The 21,377-nt window shown below is 48.4% G+C and overlaps 1 protein-coding gene across 1 annotated transcript; it reads left to right on the top strand.

Annotated features, from left to right (window-relative positions):
• The first annotated feature begins 1,353 nt into the window (after positions 1-1,353).
• On the top strand, positions 1,354-20,017 carry LOC308459850 (vomeronasal type-2 receptor 26-like). The gene is made up of 6 exons (XM_080975585.1): positions 1,354-2,328; positions 4,169-4,460; positions 7,488-8,300; positions 16,714-16,941; positions 17,833-17,959; positions 18,787-20,017. Exons 1-6 carry the CDS (start codon positions 2,081-2,083, stop codon positions 19,683-19,685), a joined length of 2,607 nt encoding a protein of 868 aa, XP_080831711.1. The 5' UTR covers positions 1,354-2,080; the 3' UTR covers positions 19,686-20,017.
• Positions 20,018-21,377: the final 1,360 nt, after the last annotated feature.

Raw genomic sequence — 21,377 nt, 5'->3', positions numbered from 1 at the left:
GGGGGGAAATATTCTGAATCCCAGAAGCCAGAACAGCAAGAGGGATCGCTGCACAGCGATCCCTCTTGCTCTTCTGGCTTCAGTGAAAGCAACGCAAAGCCTCTTCAGGGCAGCGGGAGGAACGCTCCCACTGCCCTGAAAAGGCTTTGCGCGGCTATAGTGTGCGTCTTATAAAGCTAAAATACGGTAACCAATAGGATGGGAAAACATTGCTATGTCCATTGTCAATTGCCACCATGAAGAAAAACTCTTCTGGACCTTTCTCCTGAGGAGGAGGAGCCTCCGTGACTGTGTGCTTGGGGGTTCATGGCAGACCAGGGTTCCCATGACAAGATTTCCTAAGTGCAACAAGCGCAAGAAGGTGTTTCTGCTTCATGCAGGAAGTGAACATTGCCCGTGGTGTGCCATTGACACAGCGAAGAGTCCCATTCACAGAAACAGCGCAATGGCCTGAGAATTGCCCTGAGCAGGTGCTGGGGGGGGGAGGGGGCTGTGCCGCAACCATCTTTTTGTTAGGATATTTCCGTTCCACCTTAAACAGGGAGCAGGCTGTTGTTTGAGTCACAGTCTGCGTGCTTCCGGCTCACAGGAAGTTTCTGTTTTAGTATATAGCTGTTGTTTTCTCTCTCTGTGCCTGGACACGCAGACAGGCAGTCATGTTTTTCATTGTTCTGACCAACGCTGAATAAAGTTGTAAATAATCCTCTCCTGAGTGCATCTTTCGTTGTGCGAATGCTGCAAAGGGCGTGCACAAGTCCTTGGAATGTGGACAGATGTTTCTGAGGCTTGTGTCGCTAATTGACTGATACTGCGTTTCTACGGGAGGTTGATGGATCGTCCGGAGACGGTGTGGGGGCATGATGGCCTTTGTCTCCCTGGCAGTATCCCAACACTTTTGACAGCAGAGGTTATGGCATGTTGGCCCTTTAAACTCTAAATATCCCCTGGAAGTGAGCCTCTGTTGGGAGAGAACTGGCATGGGGGGGGTGGCTATTGTTGCAGGATGCAGTACTTTGAGAGGACATATTGATGCAAACATGGGCAGGCATCTTCTCTGTTCTCTCTTTGGAGATCCGTTGTAACTGTGTAACATGGTCATCCATGAACATGGTCTTAACAGTGAGTCCATAAGTGACTGTGGAGGCCAATTCTGGATCCACACGTCCTTCCAAAGTGGGGAGATAGGTTTCTGGGCGGGAGTTGATCACAGTGACAATTGGCCAAAGGTCCTTCTTCTTACCATTTGTGGCTCCATGAAAGGGTCTGATGGGGGGGGGCAGCACAGTGCTTATGATCAGCAATGCAACTATGAAATAACAGCCCTGGGAATCTGGGGAGTCTGCTGGTTCATTTAGGCCAACGGCTCATTGTCATTCCTCATCCTGTTCTCACAGTGGACAACCCAATGTCTCCATCGAAAGCCCTGACTGGACCTGAGCACAACGGCCCTCTGCCCTGTGGAGGCAGAGCAGGACCACGGGGGCTTGTAGCCTTTTCAAGATTTATGCACCCCAGTCCTTTGAGAAGGTGTGAGCAGCTCCCTTGGGACCTCCGGTCCTGCTTCTCTAGTTTCCCACTGTGAGCTACAGGGTGTTGGACTAGCTGGGCCTTTGGTCGGATCCAGGTGCAGGTCTCTCTCCGGAGGCCCTGTGCACAAATTTCAGGCCAAACTCTGCCCCCCCTTGATTTATGCCAAATGTTAGAGCAGCATTGCAAACGTGTTTTCCTCCAGCTCTGCAGCTGCTGCTTGAGCCATTCAAGACGCCAGAAAGTTGTCTAGGTGAGATTTCTGCCACTTATAATTATCAAAATCATAGTGATTTCTTCTTCTAAAAGCTCAAGAGATATTTCTGGAGGTTGCATCAGAAGCACCAACAGCATGACATTATAAATTGTACCATGAGTGAAAAAGAAAAAGTGTTGGAGACAAAGTGAGTCGGGATTTGGAGCAGGTGAAGGGCTGGGGGGAAGAGGGAAGCCAGAGCTGAGTCCCACCCACCCCAGGAAAGCCACTGCAGCTTTGGTCTTGCAAGAGTCTTGTGATTCTCCTGCTTGGCTGGGTTGGGAAGGAAGAGGAGACATGAGTAACAGACGTGAAGGAGGCAGAGCCAGGATGAGATCCCTGCTGCTCCTGCTGCTAATTTGCTCCCATGGAGTTTGTGTGAAGCAGAAGGCAAAATGCCCTTTGAATCTGATCAGAGATAAAATTGATGCTCGCAATTACTTCCGGCCTGGAGACTTTCTCATTGGTGGGATCATATCTCCAAAACGTATTTTTCAACGTGATCCATTTGTTTTTCGTCAGACACCCTTCACCAGGATTTCGTAGTAAGTAATTCTTTACAGAGGTATGTCAAAGTCCTTAAGCACCCCAGGTCCCTATCTCTGAAGGAGAGATCCTTTCCCCAAGATTGGGGAATCTGGGGTCCTCCAGAGATTCCTGGGCTTGCCTGACTGACCTTTGGCCTTGATGGAGCTGATGGGAGTTGGAGTCCAGCAAAAGATCCCCCCCCCCCAAGCCTCTCCTATTGCCTTGCATCTTACAGGCTGGTGACACAAGAATGCAAGGGAATCTGGTCAGGGATCAAAGGGATCCCCTGAGGTTTCCTACCTGCAGAAAGGAGGTGAGGATGGCATAAAACTCAGGCAGTTTCCACGGTTCCAAGATCTGATTTATTACTATTCTGTTTGTACAGTTTATAAACTGCTTCATCAGAATTGCCTTTAAGGAATGCAATAGTTTTGAATATAAAATGTTAAGATCCTCTGGGTGATGCTTGTTGGCTGAAGAGAGAGAAAGGTATGTTTTCTACAAAATGGTGGTACATGACCCCAGTCAAGCTAGCAAAAATTTACCATTTGCCCGATAACAAATGTTGGAAATGTAAAGAAACTGAAGGTACCTTCTTTCACCTTTGGTGGACGTGCCCAAGGATTAAGGCTTTCTGGGAAATGATATATAATGAACTGAAAAAGGTATTTAAATATACCTTCTTGAAGAAACCAGAGGCCTTTCTCCTAGGCATGGTCGGTCAATTGGTGCTAAAGAAGGATAGAACCTTTTTTATGTATGCCACAACAGCAGCAAGAATACTCATTGCAAAGTATTGGAAGAGACAAGATTTACCCACTCTGGAAGAATGGCAGATGAAGCTGATGGACTATATGGAATTGGCAGAAATGACTGGCAGAATCCGTGACCAGGGAGAAGAGTCGGTGGAAGAAGATTGGAAGAAGTTCAAAGATTATCTACAGAAATATTGTAAAATTAACGAATGTTAGAATGATGTTGGATAGAAATTAAGTGGTTTCTAGCTGTAATGCTTTAAGGGAATATGAAAAAGGGGTTGTTAAGAGGTAAAAATCTAATGTTACTATTTTAAGACCAAAGATTAGGATAAATAAAGAGGGTAAGGATTTGCTGAACCAACAAACTGAACTGGAATACAAAAAAGGGAGGTATGAGGAGGTCCGGGAAACAAGCTAAAGGAAAATAAGCAATGGAAAATTTGAGTGTTTTTTAATCATTTTTCTTTTGTATTTTTTTTCTTTTTCATTTTTTATTGTAATATTTTTTAAAAAACCTTAATAAATATCTTATAAAAAAAATGAATAAATAAAACAATAAAAGCCAGGAGAGTTCCATGCTATGGTGTCAGATCTCTTAAACATGGGCAATTCTTCTTCCTCCCCTTCTTCTTCTTCTTCTTCTTCTTCTTCTCCTCCTCCTCCTCCTCCTCCTTCTAGGTAAAGATGTTTTGAGGTCCTAGACTCAAATTGCTCCTAACACTTCCCCGACTTGACCCCCATTTTTCCTTCTGAATAACACCTGGGGAATGTGCACAGCCCCCCTTTGAAGGACCCAAACCCCTGAGGCAAAAGCAAAGGCAAAACATTTGCAGCAACTTCCCAGTATTTCACAAAATTTTGGGGCGGGAGATTCATTTTCTTACTTTGTTTTATTCTCTGCAGAGAGACAATGTGCATCTACACTCCTGGACTGGAGCACGAATCTACTAATCTTTATTGTATAATGGATAGAAAAGGGTTAGATATAAATGCAAAAAGATAATTTAATAGAGATTAATCTTTGTGTATCATATCATGTTTGTTTTCATTCAACTGTGAGTAGCGGTTTCACTCTTTTTAATTGATCCACTTATTGCAGTGAGACGCCGAGATATTACTGGCACACCCTGTCCTTCCTGTTCACCATCCAGGAGATCAACCGGGATCTCAGGCTCCTACCCAACATCACCCTTGGCTACAACCTCTATGAGAACTATTTTGATGCCAGGATGACTTCAGATGCCATGCTAGAGCTGCTTGCAGGCAGCGGAAGAAACATTCCCAATTATCGCTGCGGAGAAGAGAATCCCCTTCTGGCTGTTCTTGGAAGGAGTGATTCTGACATCTCAAAGGAGATTTCCACCATGTCAGGCATCTACAAAATCCCACAGGTATGAATGGGACAGAGGGCATGGAGGGACACAGGAGGAACCTCTACTTTCTCCTGGGGGGAGTTAAGGGGGAAACCCTGAGCTATGTGCTGGCCATCCGGTCAAGGCTTCTCCCACCTGCCTTGCCCCACTTCCAGCCCTGAGCTGCTGCCATGGACATGATCTGCATGTGTCTTTTAGTGAACTGAATTGAGAGAAAGATCATGAGTCATGCGGTGGGGAGACTGGGTGCATGAATTCAGGAGTGCTCGGTTCATTTCTGGTTGCTGGTTTGTTGAGGGTATTAATATTGTTCCATAGATTATACATACAGACCATATTTTGCGCTCTCCTCTTTCACCCTCATTCAAAGGTTCTTTAATTCCTCCTCACTTTCTGCCATCAAGGTTGTGTCATCTGCATATCTGAGGTTGTTGATATTTCTTCCGGCATTCTTAATTCCGGCTTCGGATTCATCCAGCCCAGCCTTTCGCATGATGAATTCTGCATATAAGTTAAATAAGCAGGGAGACAATATACAGCCTTGTCGTACTCCTTTCCCAATTTTGAACCAATCAGTTGTTCCATATCCAGTTCTAACTGTAGCTTCTTGTCCCACATAGAGATTTCTCAGGAGACAAATGAGGTGATCAGGCACTCCCATTTCTTTAAGAACTTGCCATAGTTTGCTGTGGTCGACACAGTCAAAGGCTTTTGCATAGTCAATGAAGCAGAAGTAGATGTCTTTCTGGAACTCTCTAGCTTTCTCCATAATCCAGCGCATGTTTGCAATTTGGTCTCTGGTTCCTCTGCCTCTTCTAAATCCAGCTTGCACTTCTGGGAGTTCTCGGTCCACATACTGCTTGAGCCTACCTTGTAGAATTTTAAGCATAACCTTGCTAGCGTGTGAAATGAGTGCAATTGGGTGGTAGTTGGAGCATTCTTTGGCACTGCCCTTCTTTGGGATTGGGATGTAGACTGATCTTCTCCAATCCTCTGGCCACTGCTGAGTTTTCCAAACTTGCTGGCATATTGAGTGCAGCACCTTAACAGCATCATCTTTTGAAATTTTAAGTAGTTCAGCTGGAATACCATCACTTCCACTGGCCTTGTTATTTGCAGTGCTTTCTAAGGCCCATTTGACTTCACTCTCCAGGATGTCTGGCTCAAGGTCAGCAACCACACTGCCTGGGGTGTACAAGGCATCCATATCTTTCTGGTATAATTCCTCTGTGTATTCTTGCCACCTCTTCTTGATGTCTTCTGCTTCTGTTAGGTCCTTACCACTTTTGTCCTTTATTATGGTAATCTTTGTACGAAATGTTCCTTTCATATCTCCAATTTTCTTGAACAGATCTCTGGTTTTTCCCATTCTATTGTTTTCCTCTATTTCTTTGCACTGCTCGTTTAAGAAGGCTTTCTTGTCTCTCCTTGCTATTTTTTGGAAATCTGCATTCAATTTCCTGTATCTTTCACTATCTCCTTCGCATTTTGCTTGCCTTCTCTCCCCCGCTATTTGTAAGGCCTCATTGGACAGCCACTTTGCTTTCTTGCATTTCCTTTTCATTGGGATGGTTTTCGTTGCTGCCTCCTGTATAATGTTGCGAGCCTCCATCCATAGTTTTTCAGGCACTCTGTCCACCAAATCTAAATCCTTAAACCTGTTCCTCACTTCCACTGTGTATTCATAAGGGATTTGACTTAGATTGTATCTTACCGGCCCAGTGGTTTTTCCTACTTTCTTCAGTTTAAGCTTGAATTTTGCTATAAGAAGCTGATGATCTGAGCCACAGTCAGCTCCAGGTCTTGTTTTTGCTGACTGTATAGAGCTTCTCCATCTTTGGTTGCAGAGAATATAATCAATCTGATTTCGATGCTGCCCATCTGGTGATGTCCATGTGTAGAGTCGTCTCTTGTGTTGTTGGAAAAGCGTGTTTGTGATGACCAGCTTGTTCTCTTGACAGAACTCTATTAGCCTTTGCCCTGCTTCATTTTGCTCTCCAAGGCCAAACTTGCCAGTTGTTCCTTTTATCTCTTGATTCCCTACTTTAGCATTCCAATCCCCTATAATGAGAAGAACATCCTTCTTTGGTGTCACTTCTATAAGGTGTTGTAAGTCTTCATAGAATTGGTCAATTTCAGTTTCTTCAGCACCAGAAGTTGGTGCATAAACTTGGATTACTGTGATGTTAAAAGGACTGCCTTGGATTCGTATCGAGATCATTCTATCATTTTTGAGATTGCATCCCAGTACAGCTTTTGCCACTCTTTTGTTGACTATGAGGGCCACTCCATTTCTTTTATGGGAAATTATGTTGAAATTGTACAGGTTAGCTTATGAGTAGTTTTGTTAATAGTGGTTAATAGAACGTAATTGTTCTACTGATGATTTGTAAATTATTCTATACGATTTATGTTGTATTGGTGATGTTCTATTAGGTTTTTGCTGTTCATGAGCCACTTTGTGATTTTTGTGAATGAAAAGCAGCACAGTAATATAGTATAATAAATTAAATTAAATCCTCCTTGCCCCAGCTTGCTTTCTGCATATCAGACCCCTCCTGCTCCTACGGTGGCGGCCAAGGGACCCCTTCTGCCTCTGGGTCGTTTTCTGCTCTGTGATGTGGGTGAAACGCCTGGTTTTAGAGGAAGGAGGAAGATCTAGCAGGCTCCCAAGGGACCTGGTCTCAACTGGCTCTGATCTTGTCTCCATTGCATCTGACTCCTGTCTCTCTTCAGGGCTGGTGAATCTGCTACCTTGCCCTTGCTCCTCACCTTCCAACATTTCCCAGTTCTTTTCTTCTTCTGGGCTGTGTCCTTTTCCCACCACCACAAACCTGGCTCCATGCTGTCTTCCTCTGCCCCTTCCCTTGAGGGTCTCCACCTCTTCTTCTCATCTGAACAGTTCCTGACACCACCAGCTGTTTCGGAATAAAACTCCCATTGGCCCCAGCAGCACAACTTTGGTTAGATATTAATCATTTCAGATTACTAAATATCTGCTCCCTTCCTGAAAGCAAAACAATTACTCTTTCCTTTCCTCACCAGCTCAGTTATGGCTTCACAGCCCAGGTTCTTGAAGATAAAACACAGTTCCCTTTCCTCTACCAGATGCTCCCCAAAGAGGAAAGTCAGTTCCAGGGGATCGTGGAGTTGCTCCTCCATTTCGGATGGACGTGGGTTGGCCTCTTGGCTTCAGACAATGACAGTGGAGAAAGGTTTGAGAGCATTATGACACCTCTGATGATCAGAAGAGGGATCTGCGTTGCCTTGTCAGAAATATTAACAGAAGATGATGTCTATCAACTGCTGAACCCAAGTGAAGCTTTTTTCAACTGGAGACAAGTCGGGGTATTTGTTTGCTATGTAACTGATACAGTGGGAATGCTAATAATATTACAGCTATGTATGTATTATGGGATGGAAATAGGGGCCAAAGTCTGGATCACAACAGCTTTCCAGGACATCAGCGCTAGCTTGGCTTTCCCTCCTCTGTACATCCAGTACATTCATGGTTCTCTCTCTTTCGCAATGAAGACCAGAATAAGGAGCACCAAACATGGTTATGATGAATCACTGTTCAATCACCTTGTCTATTTTTTGTGGGAAGCATTTAACTGTTCATATTCCAAGCATGTGTTATCCCCGAAAGGCCGGATAAGATGCAGAGAGAAGGAGGAACAGGAGTCTTTGCCCCAAGGGGAGATTGAGAGAGTCCTGTCTGCAGACAGCTATGGCACTTACATCAATGTTCAAGCGGCAGCCCAGGCCTTAAATGCTGCGTTTTCATCTAGACCACGGCAGATGCTGATGGTGGGAGAAGGAGCCCAATGGGAACAGGGAAGGCTTCAGCCATGGCAGGTATTTCCTTCCTCCTTCTGCAAACTGCAATCCATTGTCCTAACTGTGGAATAAAAGTAGGAGTGAGACAAAAGTTTCTCAATCCACACAATGAATCTAGCTCTTTGTTGCTTTTACTCAACGCTTCTTCTTTAGTGAGGAAAACAGTTAACTCACAAGGTTCTGGTTTTTTCTGACAGACTCAGAAACACTTGTAAATGAAATATAAAATAAAATAAAATAAAATAAAATAAAATAAAATAATTAAAAAAAATTATACCCTGCCCACTCTTGGCGGCTTACAACAAGATATCAAAAACATGATAAAACAGCAATCCTTAAAAACTTCCCTAAATAGGGCTACCTTCAGATGTCATCTAAAAGTCAGATATTTGTTTATTTCCTTGACATCTGATGGGAGGGTGTTCCACAGGGCAGGCGCCACCACCGAGAAGGCCCTCTGCCTGGTTCCCTGCAACCTCACTTCTTGCAGGGAGGGAACTGCCATAAAACCCTCAGCACTGGAACTCAGTGTCCTGGCTGAATGATGGGGGTGGAGACGCTCCTTCAGGTCTACTGGGCCTTTGAGGCCGTTTAGGGCTTTCAAGGTCAGCACCAACACTTTGACTTGTGCTCGGAAACGTACTGGGAGCCACTGCAGGTGAAATATACTCAGAGTCGCAAAGTGATTTCATGCTCTTTATTCAGCTCATAGTGGTGAGGAGGAATGAATAAATGTCCCCTCACAGTATCTGCTTTATATACATTATTTACACAATGGGCTGCACATGATTGGCTAATTCTGGAATTCTACTGTAAGCCAATCAGGTTGTGGATTCACTTCTATCTGGAGCAGGATTGGGTGGTTCCTGCCAACCAATCATACTGCTGCATTGTTCTAGGACCAATCAGACTGCTACAGTTTGGATCCTATTCAACTCAGTACATAACACCCCTCCCCTCTAAGTTCCAGTCCTGCCCGGGAGGTCGCATTCATAGTCCTCAAGGTATGCCGGCGGCCTACGTGTGCGTTGTGGCCTGGGGTGTTCCCTGGTCCGGGCTCCGGGTTCTGGCTCGTGTTCCAAGGATGCTGGCTGTGATGCGGCTGTTTGGTCTGGTGCAACCGGCTTGCTCAGTCGTGGTTCTGGTTCCGGTGTCCTTTCGGCCTCACGGGTCCTCTCTGTATTTACTGATTCTGCCTCTCCTGCTGGCCCCTCCTGCTCTATGGGCCTCACTGCCCCGCTGTTCCCTTGGGACTCCTCTGACCTGTCCTCCTCCTGGTTTTCTCCCGGGAATCGTCGCCGTATCTGGTCGCAGTGGCGGCGCCAGCATTGCCCCCCATCCGTTAGCACCTCGTACGACACGGGGCCAGTGACCCTGGTGATTGTGGCGGGTACCCATGCTGGGCCTGCCCCAAAATTCTTTGCGTACACTGGGTCCTGGGCCTCGAAGGTCCGGGGGTTCCTGCCTTCCCCCACCACTACCTCATCCTGAGCTCTATCGGGGTGAAGGCGGTCCAATCTGATTGCAAGGCGCCGACCCATTAGTAGTTCAGCGGGGCTCCGGCCAGTCGTTGAGCTGGGGGTGCTGTGCTGTGCTAGAAGGAATGTGGCAAGGCGGTACTCCCAGTCCCCTTGCGTCATGCGGCGAAGGGTGTCCTTGGTGGTCCGCACCATGCGTTCTGCTTGGCCATTGGTGGCAGGGTGGAACGGCGCCGAACGGATGTGGCGGATGGCGTTCTGCGCTGTGAAGGTTTGGAATTCTCCTGACGTAAATGCAGTCCCGTTGTCTGAGACGAGAGTGTCAGGGAGCCCGTGGGTTGCAAACAGCCTGCGTAGTACCCGGATGGCTGCGGACGTGGAAGTGGACGGTACCAGTGCGACTTCCAGCCATTTGGTGTAGGAGTCCACCACTATGAAGAATGTTTTCCCCTGAAAGGGGCCAGCGAAATCCACATGCAGGCGTGACCATGGTGCTCGGGCGGACTCCCAGGACTGGACTGGGGCCCTTGGGGGATCTGGGCGGGATTCTTGGCAGGCCTGGCAGTGTTTGACCCAGGCCTCTATCTCTCCATCGATCCCCGGCCACCACACAGAACTCCTGGCAAGGGCCTTCATTCTTACTACCCCTGGATGTGTCTCGTGTAGGGCTGTGAGGACCCTTTTGCAGAGGGGCTGGGGAACAACGACTCTGCTTCCCCATAACAGGCACCCCTTGTGGGCCGACAGTTCATGTTTGCGGGTTGTGTAGCCGGCGAATTCTGGCCCGGGGCTGCTGCTGGGCCATCCCCTCCACACCCAGTCCAGGACCCGGGAGATGACCCTATCTTTCTTGGAATGGTGTGCAACTTCTTGTGCCTGAATGGGGCGGTCGGGAAGCAGCTCCAGGCTCATAACCTCTTGTGCAGGTGCTGGGTCAGGGCCTGTTTCCGGTAGTGGTAGCCTGCTGAGGGCGTCCGCATGGCCCATCGCCTTCCCAGGTCGGTGAATCAGTGCATACTGGTAGCTGGCAAGGAAAATTGACCACCTGAGGACGCGAGGAGACAGCACTTGGGGGGTCTGCTTTTCGGGGGCAAACAAGCCAAGCAACGGCTTGTGGTCAGTCACCACGGTGAAGGGCCGCCCGTACAAGAAATCATGGAATTTTTTTACTCCCTTTACGATTGCCAGACCCTCCTTGTCGATTTGCGAGTAGTTCCGCTCGGTTGTGTTGAGTGTCTGGGAAAAGTACGCCACCGGTACCTCTCTTCCATCCGGGAGTTGGTGCCCCAGGACAGCTCCAATGCCATAGGGTGAGGCGTCGCATGCTAGCACCACCGGCAGCCTCTCGTCGAAGTGTGCCAAGACCGAGTTTGAGACAAGCAAGTCCTTGACTGCCTGGAATGCGGCCTCCTGGCGCTGGCCCCACACCCAAGGGGCCCGCTTGTCCAGGAGTCTGTGTAGGGGCTCCGCTACCGCCGCCTTGTGGGGAAGGAAGGAATGGTAAAAGTTCAATAGTCCCAAGAAGGCCTGAAGTTCAGTCTTGCTCTTGGGCGCTGGGGCATCACAAATGGCCTGTACCTTGTCCCCAGTCGGGTGGACCCCTTCTGCGTCCACCATAAATCCCAGAAAGTCCACCTGAGGCACTCCTAGTAGACATTTTTCCCGCTTCACCTTGAGACCCGCCGTCTGGAAACGGTGCAGAACGGTGCGGAGGCGGTCCTCAAACTCCTCTGGTGTGGGGCCGGCAATCAACACATCATCGAAGAAGGGGGTGACGCCAGGAATCCCTTTAAGGAGAGAGTCCATTATATTCTGGAATATGCCTGGTGCCACGCTGACACCGAATTGCAGCCGCTTTACCCTGAACGCTCCTCTGTGCGTCACAATCGTCTGTGCCTCTGCTGTGGCCTCATCTACTGGCAGCTGTTGATATGCTTGGGCCAAGTCCAGCTTGCCAAAAATTTTCGACCCAGCCAGGGTGGCAAGGACATGGCTGACCACTGGCACTGGGTATGCGTGGGCCGTGAGGGCCTTGTTTATGGTACATTTGTAGTCTGCGCAGATGCGGACCGAACCATTAGGCTTGACGGGTGTGACGATTGGGGTTTCCCAGGGAGCATTAGGCACCGGCTCCAGCACTCCTTGCTCTACGAGTCGGTCCAATTCCTCGTCTATACGGGGTTTCAAGGCGAACGGGACCCGGCGGGCCTTGAGCCTGACCGGTCGTACTGCGGGGTCAAGCTGTAGCGCAATGGGGGGGCCCGTATACTGTCCCAATTTCCCATCGAAAACCCCTGGAAATTCCTTGCATATGGCGTCCACGTCCACTTGTAAGCTAGTGTGGTTCACCCCGGTGACAGCTAGCCCCAGTGGTCCAAACCATGCCAATCCCAGTAAGCTAATGTAGGGGCCCTTGACCACAAGCAAGTCCAGTTGCCGCGTCCGCCCTCGGTATTGCACCCTGAAGGTCCCCACCCCCATTGTGGGGACCTTACGTTTCTGGAAGTCCCGGAGGGTGAATGGGGCCGGCCTGAGTTTGGGACCCCCAGTGGGACACAGTTTCCTTAAGGTCCTTGCCGAGATTATGGATAGAGTTGAACCCGTGTCAAGCTCCATGCGGCATGGGGCCCCCTCTATCTGTACCTCTACATAAATTTTCTCTACGTTGGGGTGGGGCAACTGGTATACCTGGAAGTCCGTGAGCTCCGTCGAGTTGCCTTGGTGCATTGGGCCCCGGGACCTGGGGCTCTTGGATTGGTCATCTGATGCCTGGTGTCGGGTGGGCCGAGCCCGACACACCCGGGCGATGTGTCCCGATTTTCTGCACTGCCTGCACTCTGCGTTGCGGAAACGGCAGGTCCTCCTCTCGTGACTCTCCCCGCAGCTTGCGCAGTTCCCTCCTTCTCGTCGAGGCAGCTGTGGTCTGTGCGCTGCTTGAGTGCGCTGCTGTACTCGGTGCACCTCCTCCCTGTCGGATCCTGAGTCGTCGGTGAGGTCTTCATGGTGGACCCTCGGTTGGGATGGCAGGCTCGGCCGTGCCTCTTGGGTCGACCTCTCGGCAGCTTCTGTTGCCAGGGCCTCCTCCAGAGCGACCTGGAACGTTAGGTCCTTCTTAGCGTAGAGGCGCCGTTGCAGCTTCTCATCCTTCAGGCCACCGACGAGGCGGTCACGAAGCATGTTCTCCAGCTCTGAGAAGTTGCAGAACCGGGCGGCTTGGCGGAGAGAGATCACAAACCCAGTTATGGTTTCCCCAGGGGCTTGCCGCTTTGCGTAGAAGGCATTTCGACGAGCCACCACTGAGGGCTGCGGCGAAAAGTGCCCCTTCAGCTGTTCCATTATTGTTTTGTATGGAACAGTAGCGACGTCTTCAGGCGCAAGGAGAGCCCGGGCGATTTCAAACGTCTCCTCTCCGCAGACGCTGAAGAATATCGCCCTCTTCTTGGCGTCTTCTTCGTCGGTGACCCCTTTGGCTTCTAGGAGGAAGGTGAAACGGGAGGCGTACGCTTCCCAGTCTCCAGATGCTGGGTTGAATGGCGAGAAGCTGCTGTTGGCTGCCATTCTGAGTTCCTTGTGCCCCGGAGCTGAAGCCTGGATACACGGTGCGAGGCAGCGGTGCGGCAGTTGGCGGTGCTGCGGTGCTGTGTGTGGCAGTCAGCTCAGCGGGATCCCATCCTCGTCGCCAGTGAAATATACTCAGAGTCGCAAAGTGATTTCATGCTCTTTATTCAGCTCATAGTGGTGAGGAGGAATGAATAAATGTCCCCTCACAGTATCTGCTTTATATACATTATTTACACAATGGGCTGCACATGATTGGCTAATTCTGGAATTCTACTGTAAGCCAATCAGGTTGTGGATTCACTTCTATCTGGAGCAGGATTGGGTGGTTCCTGCCAACCAATCATACTGCTGCATTGTTCTAGGACCAATCAGACTGCTACAGTTTGGATCCTATTCAACTCAGTACATAACAGCAGGTCTTTCAGGACCGGTGTAATATGGTCTTCCATTCCAAAGATCATTAAGAAAGGGAGGTCTTTGTGGCCCATAATAATGGGACAGCAGCATGGTTTGGGCAAGATGATGGTCCTTGGTTTGTAGTCACTTGAATCACAGGTCAGGAAAACAACAATCCAACTTTTCAAAGCAACTTTTCAAAGCAACCGGAGGTTAATTGCTTCATTTCAACTTCTTTTCAGAAGTGAAATCTGACAGCCAAGCTTGTGTCTGGCTATCACCCAACCCCAGGCTACTATCTCTGTGGGCAAGGAGTCATTGAAAGACCTTCAGTCCACCATGATCCCATCCTTGGTTGAAAGATCACAGGGCAGTTCACAGCATAAAGACACAAAATGAGAAGAAAAAACACATAACATACAACCAAATAACACAAACCCCCACAGAAAAGGCCCATCCAGAACTCTCAGCGGCTCACCAAAGCGCAGCGCACCTCTGAGCGCGTGCAGACTGCTGCACCCTCCCCACCCACAGCAGAGGCTCCCCAAGGGAAAACGTGCGCCCTGGGGGTTGTGGCTCCGTTTTGCACCCCCCGACGCCCCATCCAAGGTGCTTCTACTCGGACACAAGTCCCAGGATCCACGCTCAGCCTCTGAAAACATGAGCGCCTGCGTGGGGACAGCATCAAGTATCCGAATGGGCCAGTGCCCCACTCGCCCCTTCCCTTTGCGCCTCCCTGGCCACAAGGGTGCCTTCTCAGTCTGGGCATCCTGTGCAGAGCGGCTGAGCAAAAGGAGCCCTAAAGGGCCAGTTTGGGGATTTCGGCTCTATGCTGTCCTGCTTGTGCAGCGTCCGAAACTGAGGCCCCACCATAAGCACTGCCGGTGCTATTTTGCAACCTGCTCGCACAAAATACTAATTGCCACAATATGTTCTGGAAGCCTCCGCGCAATTGGGCGCAATGAACTAGGGCCAAAGAAGAGCTGCAACCTCTGTTTTAGAGAGAGCCAGTGCCTTGACGGGCATCGCATCCCACTCCTGCTGTGCAGTTTTCCACGCCAACTGGCCGTGCACATGGCGCTCTGGCCGCCCAAGTTGAGCTGAGGACTTGACGTGCCACCCTCACCTTCTGCCGGCCCTGTGCTGGGGCAACGGTGTGTGTGCCCAAAGAGAGGGCTCTGAGTGCCCCCTCTGGCACACGTGCCATAGGTTCACCACCACTGGCCTACATGATATCGAGCGACAGAATAATCTGGCCGCAATGAGGAATTTTGTCCATGGTATGACTACTTTCCACATGGTCATCTTGACATTTGGCACCCTATTTGCAAAATTTAACAATCCCAAAATATAGATGCACTTTTGCAAGGTTGAATATACTGCCTTCGGCTGTACTTGAGGGTCGATTTCAAAAAATTCCACTGGAAAAATGGTTATGCCCCTGGGGAGATGGCAGTGTTGAGTCAGCGGCTCATGTCCTTCTGGTTTGCACTCTTTATAAAGATTTGAGGAGTGAGGTTATTACCCCTCTTTTATTTTCCATGCCGGGTCGCTCAACCATTGTTACTGTGTCCTTTCTTCTAGCAGATCAAGATGATCAAGTGACAGCAAAAACTGCAAGGATTTTAATGGGCGGCAGTTAGAATAAGATCTATTATTTGATGTAAACCCCAAAATGCATTCTATTTTAGTTAAAGTTTTTACCTCTATCTTCAGTATATATTGTTATTTTTGAGGAGATTTCACCCCTCCCATATCCAAGAATCTGCTGATGTTCTCTGCTGACTCTCAAGAGAGGAGGGGGCAGTTTCTGCTCTCTACTTATTTCGCTCCAGCCTCACATCAAAGAGAGAGAGAGACTGAGTGTTAGAGAGAGATCGTGTGTATAGATAAGGTTGCTGCTAAGAGCAGCTGCAGACACTCAGTGCAGTTCAGCATTTTTCGTTTAGACCTCATTTAGCTCTGTACATAGTTGTGTATTATAGTTGTAGATAGAATAAAGAAGATATTCTACAGAGCTGCTCTCCGAGTCGTTTATGCTCTGCTATACTCTGCTGTGCGACGACTGTCTTCTTGTGGGAGTGAATCCGGTGCTCACAACTCTGAGCTGTGAGTCCACAGCACTTTGACCTGTTCCTGTGCAGAAGGTGGTCTCTGGAAGTGCTACCCAGTTCGTCTAGCCCAGTCGGGCCTGAGGTGTGTGAGTTCAGTTGGTGGCACTGGCTCAAGGGCGATGCTGACAATTTTATTGCTATGACTTGTGGTTGATGCAAATAAAAATTCTTCTGATATGATCAATCTTCACTAGAAATAAAGGGGTCACCAGTCAGGAATCCAGTCCCCGGCTTGATAACACAGTGAGCGTAGTTAATTAAAAAGGATGATTTATTGTCAAAACAAACAGGTAACTCCGGCCGGCTCTAACACAGCCTCCATCATCAGTCAAGATGACCCTTCTGAAGAATGCTTCCGGCGCGACCAGAAGCAACTGAACTTTCACTTCATACATCTTTTGTTTTCCTTCTTATCTTGAAGCCTTCCCATTTGTCGAGACCTTGGAGAGAGTGAGTCAACTCCCTCCTCTTCCTCATTCTCTGAGAGGCTGTCCCTTAACTCTTTCCTGCCGGTTTGTGCTTCCGGCGAGCTTTGACTACGTTCCTGACTACGTTCTCCGCCATTCCCTCATCAGCCGGCATTCCAAGGGGGTGGAAGAGTAGGCACTAGCCGATGCTCATCCTGCATGGCAGTTAACTCTCTCTCTTCCTGGCTGCTTTCTTCAGTTGGCTCATTCATGACATCACCTGTGGAAATGATGTTCTCTCAGCTAGTTCCAGCAGACCGATGTGTCTGTTAGGCATTTTGGTTCTTAAAAAAAGAAGAAGATTGTATTGACTTTTGTATTAATCTTATTTATTATTTGTATTAATGTTATTTTGGAAAGTCGCTTGCTCCAAGTGAGGAACAATGAAATGCTGCTGTTTTCCCTGTCATTCCAGCTCCACCCTTTCTTAAAAGAAATCCAGTGTTTGAATACTTCCAGGGGCACAACGTGTTTGGATGAGAATTGGGAGCTGCCTCCTGACTTTGATATCATGAATTGGGTGATGTTTCCCAATGAGTCTCATGCTTTGGTGAAGATTGGCAGTATAAGGAGAGAGGCATCTACTGGCATCAAGTTCACCATCAACCCAGAAGCCATTGAGTGGCCTGAGAAGTTTCACAAGGTAGGGGATGTTACCCAGGAAGAAGGCTAGGAGATCCTGCTCATCCTCTTCCTGGAGCCTCTTTTGCCAAATGACCTTATAAGGGGGACCAATTGTGTCCTTTCCACCCAGTTTCAGCTGCCAGCGCTGCTCCTTCTTGCCACAGCAGCTGAGAGGGGAGAGGAATCTGGAGGCTCAAGAATGCGCTAGCGCCCAGGCATCCTGAGAAAAGGCAGACTATGTTTCCCAGCCATGTCCCTCTCAATTCACCTGGGGAGGAAAGAAAGCAGCACCCAGCTCTCTTCTCTTCTCTTCTCTTCTCTTCTCTTCTCTTCTCTTCTCTTCTCTTCTCTTCTCTTCTCTTCTCTCTCTCTTTCTCTCTCCTTCCCACACACCCCAGCATCAAAGGAGGCTGGTTTTTTGTAACTCCCCAAATCTTACACCCAGGCATGTGCACCCTGAGATTTGACATGTGGGAGAATCCTAAGTTTGGCAAAACCAATTGGTACAATAAAACCTCAGATATTTAATACTTCTCTGTACCAGGCTGCCTTCTAAATGTCAGCTAGTTATTTATTTCCCTGACATCTTATGGGAGGTTGTTCCACATGGAAGTCGCCACCACTGAGAAGGCCCTCTGCCTGGTTCCTTGTAACCTCACTTCTCCCAGGGAGAGGAACCGTCAGAAGGCCCTCGGAGCTGGACCTCAGGGTCGGGGCTGGAGAATGCTGCTTCTATGCAGAAAGTGGACGAGGTCAGGGGGACAAGAGATCCTGTTGGGTGATTACCAAACTATGTGGGTGAAATCCAGACACACAAATACCCCTAACACTTTCTCCGCAATGCATCTTCTCTCCCCCCCCCCTTATAATTTTATTGATTTTCCATGCACCTTCTTATCTTCATGGTTAGGCCGTGCCTCGTTCCAGGTGTAGCAAAATATGTCAACCTGGATTTGCAAAGGTGGTTCCAGAAGGAAAGCCTGTTTGCTGCTATGGTTGTGATCCTTGTGCGGAAGGAACCATGTCCAACCAAGAAGGTGGGTGAGAAGGATTACAAGAGAGGGAACATTCTGATCTCACTACCAGAAGCATTGCATGGAAGCAACAGAAATCTATTTGCCTTAACAAGGTCAAGGTCAAGTGACGTGTCTTCAGGATTATGCAGAAAACATAGAACGCAGTTGATGTGGAGAAGTCTTTGCCTCTCAGTAGATCCTAGATCACCATTTGTCAGGGCCTGGGCAGAGGAGGAATGGTGGAGACTGCCTCCCCTTCTGACCAGAGAAGACGAAGACAGTTCAGAATTACAACAGGGGTTTGAGGGACCTCAGAGGCAGATGAGGGGGAAAGCTGGGGAATAAGGGGAGAGGTGGAGGGAGGGGAAGCACCAGGAGGGTGACGGCTGATGGACACAATGTTTTTAGAAAGCCTTCCTGAACCCAGCAAGCCTTGAAAGCCGGAGAGCAAAGAGCTCAAAGGCAGAGGGCAAACATCAGCACCTGTAGAGTAGGAGAGATGGGGGGGTGGAGATTCACTTGGGATGACGCCATTATCCAAGAGGCTGGGTTCTATAGCCTCTCTCTGTATATGCTGAATAAAAAAATGGGTGGTACGAACATCCCTTGTCTTTGTACATTTCTGAGCAGAAGGAGTTGCTGGCAGCCGCCTGACACGATGTTGCTGCAGTGAGCATAATGAGAAAACCCTTGTGCATCACCTCGTTCGAGGAAATGTAAGATATAAGGGTGCCCTTTGCAGAAAAGGAACAAAGAATTTCTTGCCACTCTTTACACATTCTTATTTCCGGAGCACAGGTGGTCATGGATGTAAGGGATGCTGAAGCCACTCTTTTCCTCTTCCTCAGATGCAGAACGTTGCACCAAATGCCCAGAAGATCAGCATCCAAACAAGGTCAGAGATCAATGTGTCTCCAAGATTATCACCTTCCTGGCTTATGAAGACCATCTGGGGATTACCTTAGCTTCCATTGTCCTCTTCTTATCTTCTACAGCAGGCATTGTGTTAGAAATCTTCATTAAATACAAGGAAACTCCCATAGTCAAAGCCAACAACAGGGACCTCTCCTACATCCTGCTCATCTCCCTCCTGTTTTCCTTTTTGTCCTCCTTCCTCTTCATCGGGCGCCCAAGGAAAGAGACCTGCCTTCTCCGACAAACGGCCTTCAGCATCATCTTCTCCGTTGCTGTTTCTTCTCTCTTGGCCAAGACCATCACGGTGGTGCTGGCCTTCCTGGCCACAAGGCCAGGGAACAGGGTGAGGAGATGGCTAGGGAAGAGTCTGGCCACCTCCATTGTCATCTCCTGTTCTGGTGTGCAAGTTCTCATCTGCACCATCTGGCTGGGCTCTTCTCCCCCATTTCCAGAGTCTGACATGCACTCCCAGGTGGAAGAGATCATCCTGCAATGCAACGAAGGGTCTGTGGTCATGTTTTATGTTGCCCTTGGCTACCTGGGCTTCCTGGCTGCCATCTGCTTCACGGTGGCTTTCCTAGCCAGGAAGCTGCCTGGCTCCTTCAACGAAGCCAAGCTGATCACCTTCAGCATGCTGGTCTTCTGCAGTGTTTGGGTGTCTTTTGTGCCCACCTACCTGAGCACCAAGGGCAAGTACATGGTGGCCGTGCAGATCTTCTCTATGTTGGCCTCCAGTGCTGGGCTCCTGGGCTGCATCTTCCTCCCCAAGTGCTACGTTATTCTGCTGAGGCCTGATCTGAATACAAAGGAGCACCTGGGAACAAGAACTTAAGATGGCATTGGGTTCTTACAGTATTCCATGTTGATTCTACCCAGCACTGCAGAAAGGAAACACACACAGTTGTTTTTAGATTAATGCTCCATCAATATAAATCTCTCTTAATTGTGCATAAATAATGAATGATGAAAATGAACCTATAATAACTGCTATTACTACAAGCTCCTTGGACTTAAATTAGGAAGGTGGGAAGAGTGAGGCCAATGTTGGAATATTCTAGAAGAAACATGAAAACAGTCTTAAACAAGTTGCTAGGCAATGGAAAATTTCCCCAACAACTGTTGTCCTTATTAGGACATGTGGGTCTGGGTCAGTGTAAATGAGTAGTAATAATAATAATAATAATAATAATAATAATAATTTCATTTATATCCCGCCCTCCCCAGCCGAAGCCGGGCTCAGGGCGGCTAACAACAATAAAACAGTACAACAGTACAACACAACACACCACTCTAAAATCATTCTAAAATCATAAGTGAATGGGTCAGCATTTGGTCTCTAGCTGGATGGCTAAAAGAAGAAAAGATTATGTTGCTTTATTTGTTTTTATTTATTTTAGTGACCAGTGTAAATAGAAAAGACTCTGAGAAACAGAACCAAATGGTGTCTATTCCAGTAATGAGAATTTCACTAAGAGATAGCTGGAATGCTGCTGCTGCTACTGTAAAGAAGTAAAAGATACAGGAAAAAAATTCTGTAAAAGGAACTCTGCTGCAGAAATGAAAACCCCAGAGTAGATGCTCACGCACCAGCAAGGTTATGGGCCCAGATCCGAATCTTCCAGATCCGAATGGAGGCCCAGAGTTCGCTCTGATTGTTTAGAAATACACAATCGCTTTGAGGTCCTCTCCCCTAGCATGGAAGATGAAGAGCAGACTCCATTTGAGGATCTCTCCCTCATTACAGTCGATCAGGTATATGAAGACGAGCAGCAAAGTCAGTCCTCAGGGAATGTGCAGGCGACCTTGGAGCGGACAGCTCACGGAAGAACCCCGACCAAACCTAAGAGGAGGCGTGTAGTGGTGATAGGGGATTCCCTACTGAGGGGAACAGAAGCAGTGATCTGTGGGCCTGACAAGATGTCTCGGGAAGTGTGCTGTCTCCCCGGGGCTAAGATCCAAGATGTAACTGAACGACTGCAAGGAATCATAAAACCCACTGACAAATACCCCTTCCTCTTGGTTCATGTGGGAACCAATGACACTGCAAGCAATAGCCTCCAGAAGATCAAAAGAGACTACGAGGCTCTGGGCAGGAAATTGAAGCAATTAAATGCACAAATTGTCATCTCATCTGTCCTCCCAGTTGAACGACGTGGGCCAGGGAGAGAGGGAAAAATAGTGGAAGTGAACAGCTGGCTTCGCAAATGGTGTAAACAGGAACGGTTTGGATTCTTAGATCACGGACTGCAGTTTCTTGAAGATGGACTTCTGGCAAGCGATGGGCTGCACCTCACAACGGTTGGGAGAAATGTTTTTGCCAAAAATCTCAGAAACCTCATCAGGAGGGCTTTAAACTGACTAATGTGGGGGAGGGAGACAGTGCTCCTGAAGGTAGGAGTCTATCAATTGATGAAGATGATCATCCAAATGTCATAGACCAAATGGAGCAAACAGCACGCAGACCTAGTGGTGGGAGGAAAAAATCCTTAAATAAGAGACACGGGGGAATGATTAAAGGACTTCA

Source organism: Podarcis pityusensis (genome assembly GCF_964106645.2).
Source record: "Podarcis pityusensis genome assembly, chromosome: 12".
In the NCBI taxonomy this organism is placed as follows: Eukaryota; Metazoa; Chordata; class Lepidosauria; order Squamata; family Lacertidae; genus Podarcis; species Podarcis pityusensis.
The sequence above is the reverse complement of the archived record's forward strand: the minus strand, read 5'-3'. Positions and strand labels throughout refer to the sequence as shown.

Coding starts and splice junctions, on each gene's coding strand:
- LOC308459850 (XM_080975585.1), top strand. CDS start 2,081: ATGAGTAACAGACGTGAAGGAGGCAGAGCCAGGATGAGATCCCTGCTG. Junction 16,942..17,832: donor GGCCTGAGAAGTTTCACAAG/GTAGGGGATGTT, acceptor CTTCATGGTTAG/GCCGTGCCTCGTTCCAGGTG. Junction 17,960..18,786: donor AACCATGTCCAACCAAGAAG/GTGGGTGAGAAG, acceptor CCTCTTCCTCAG/ATGCAGAACGTTGCACCAAA.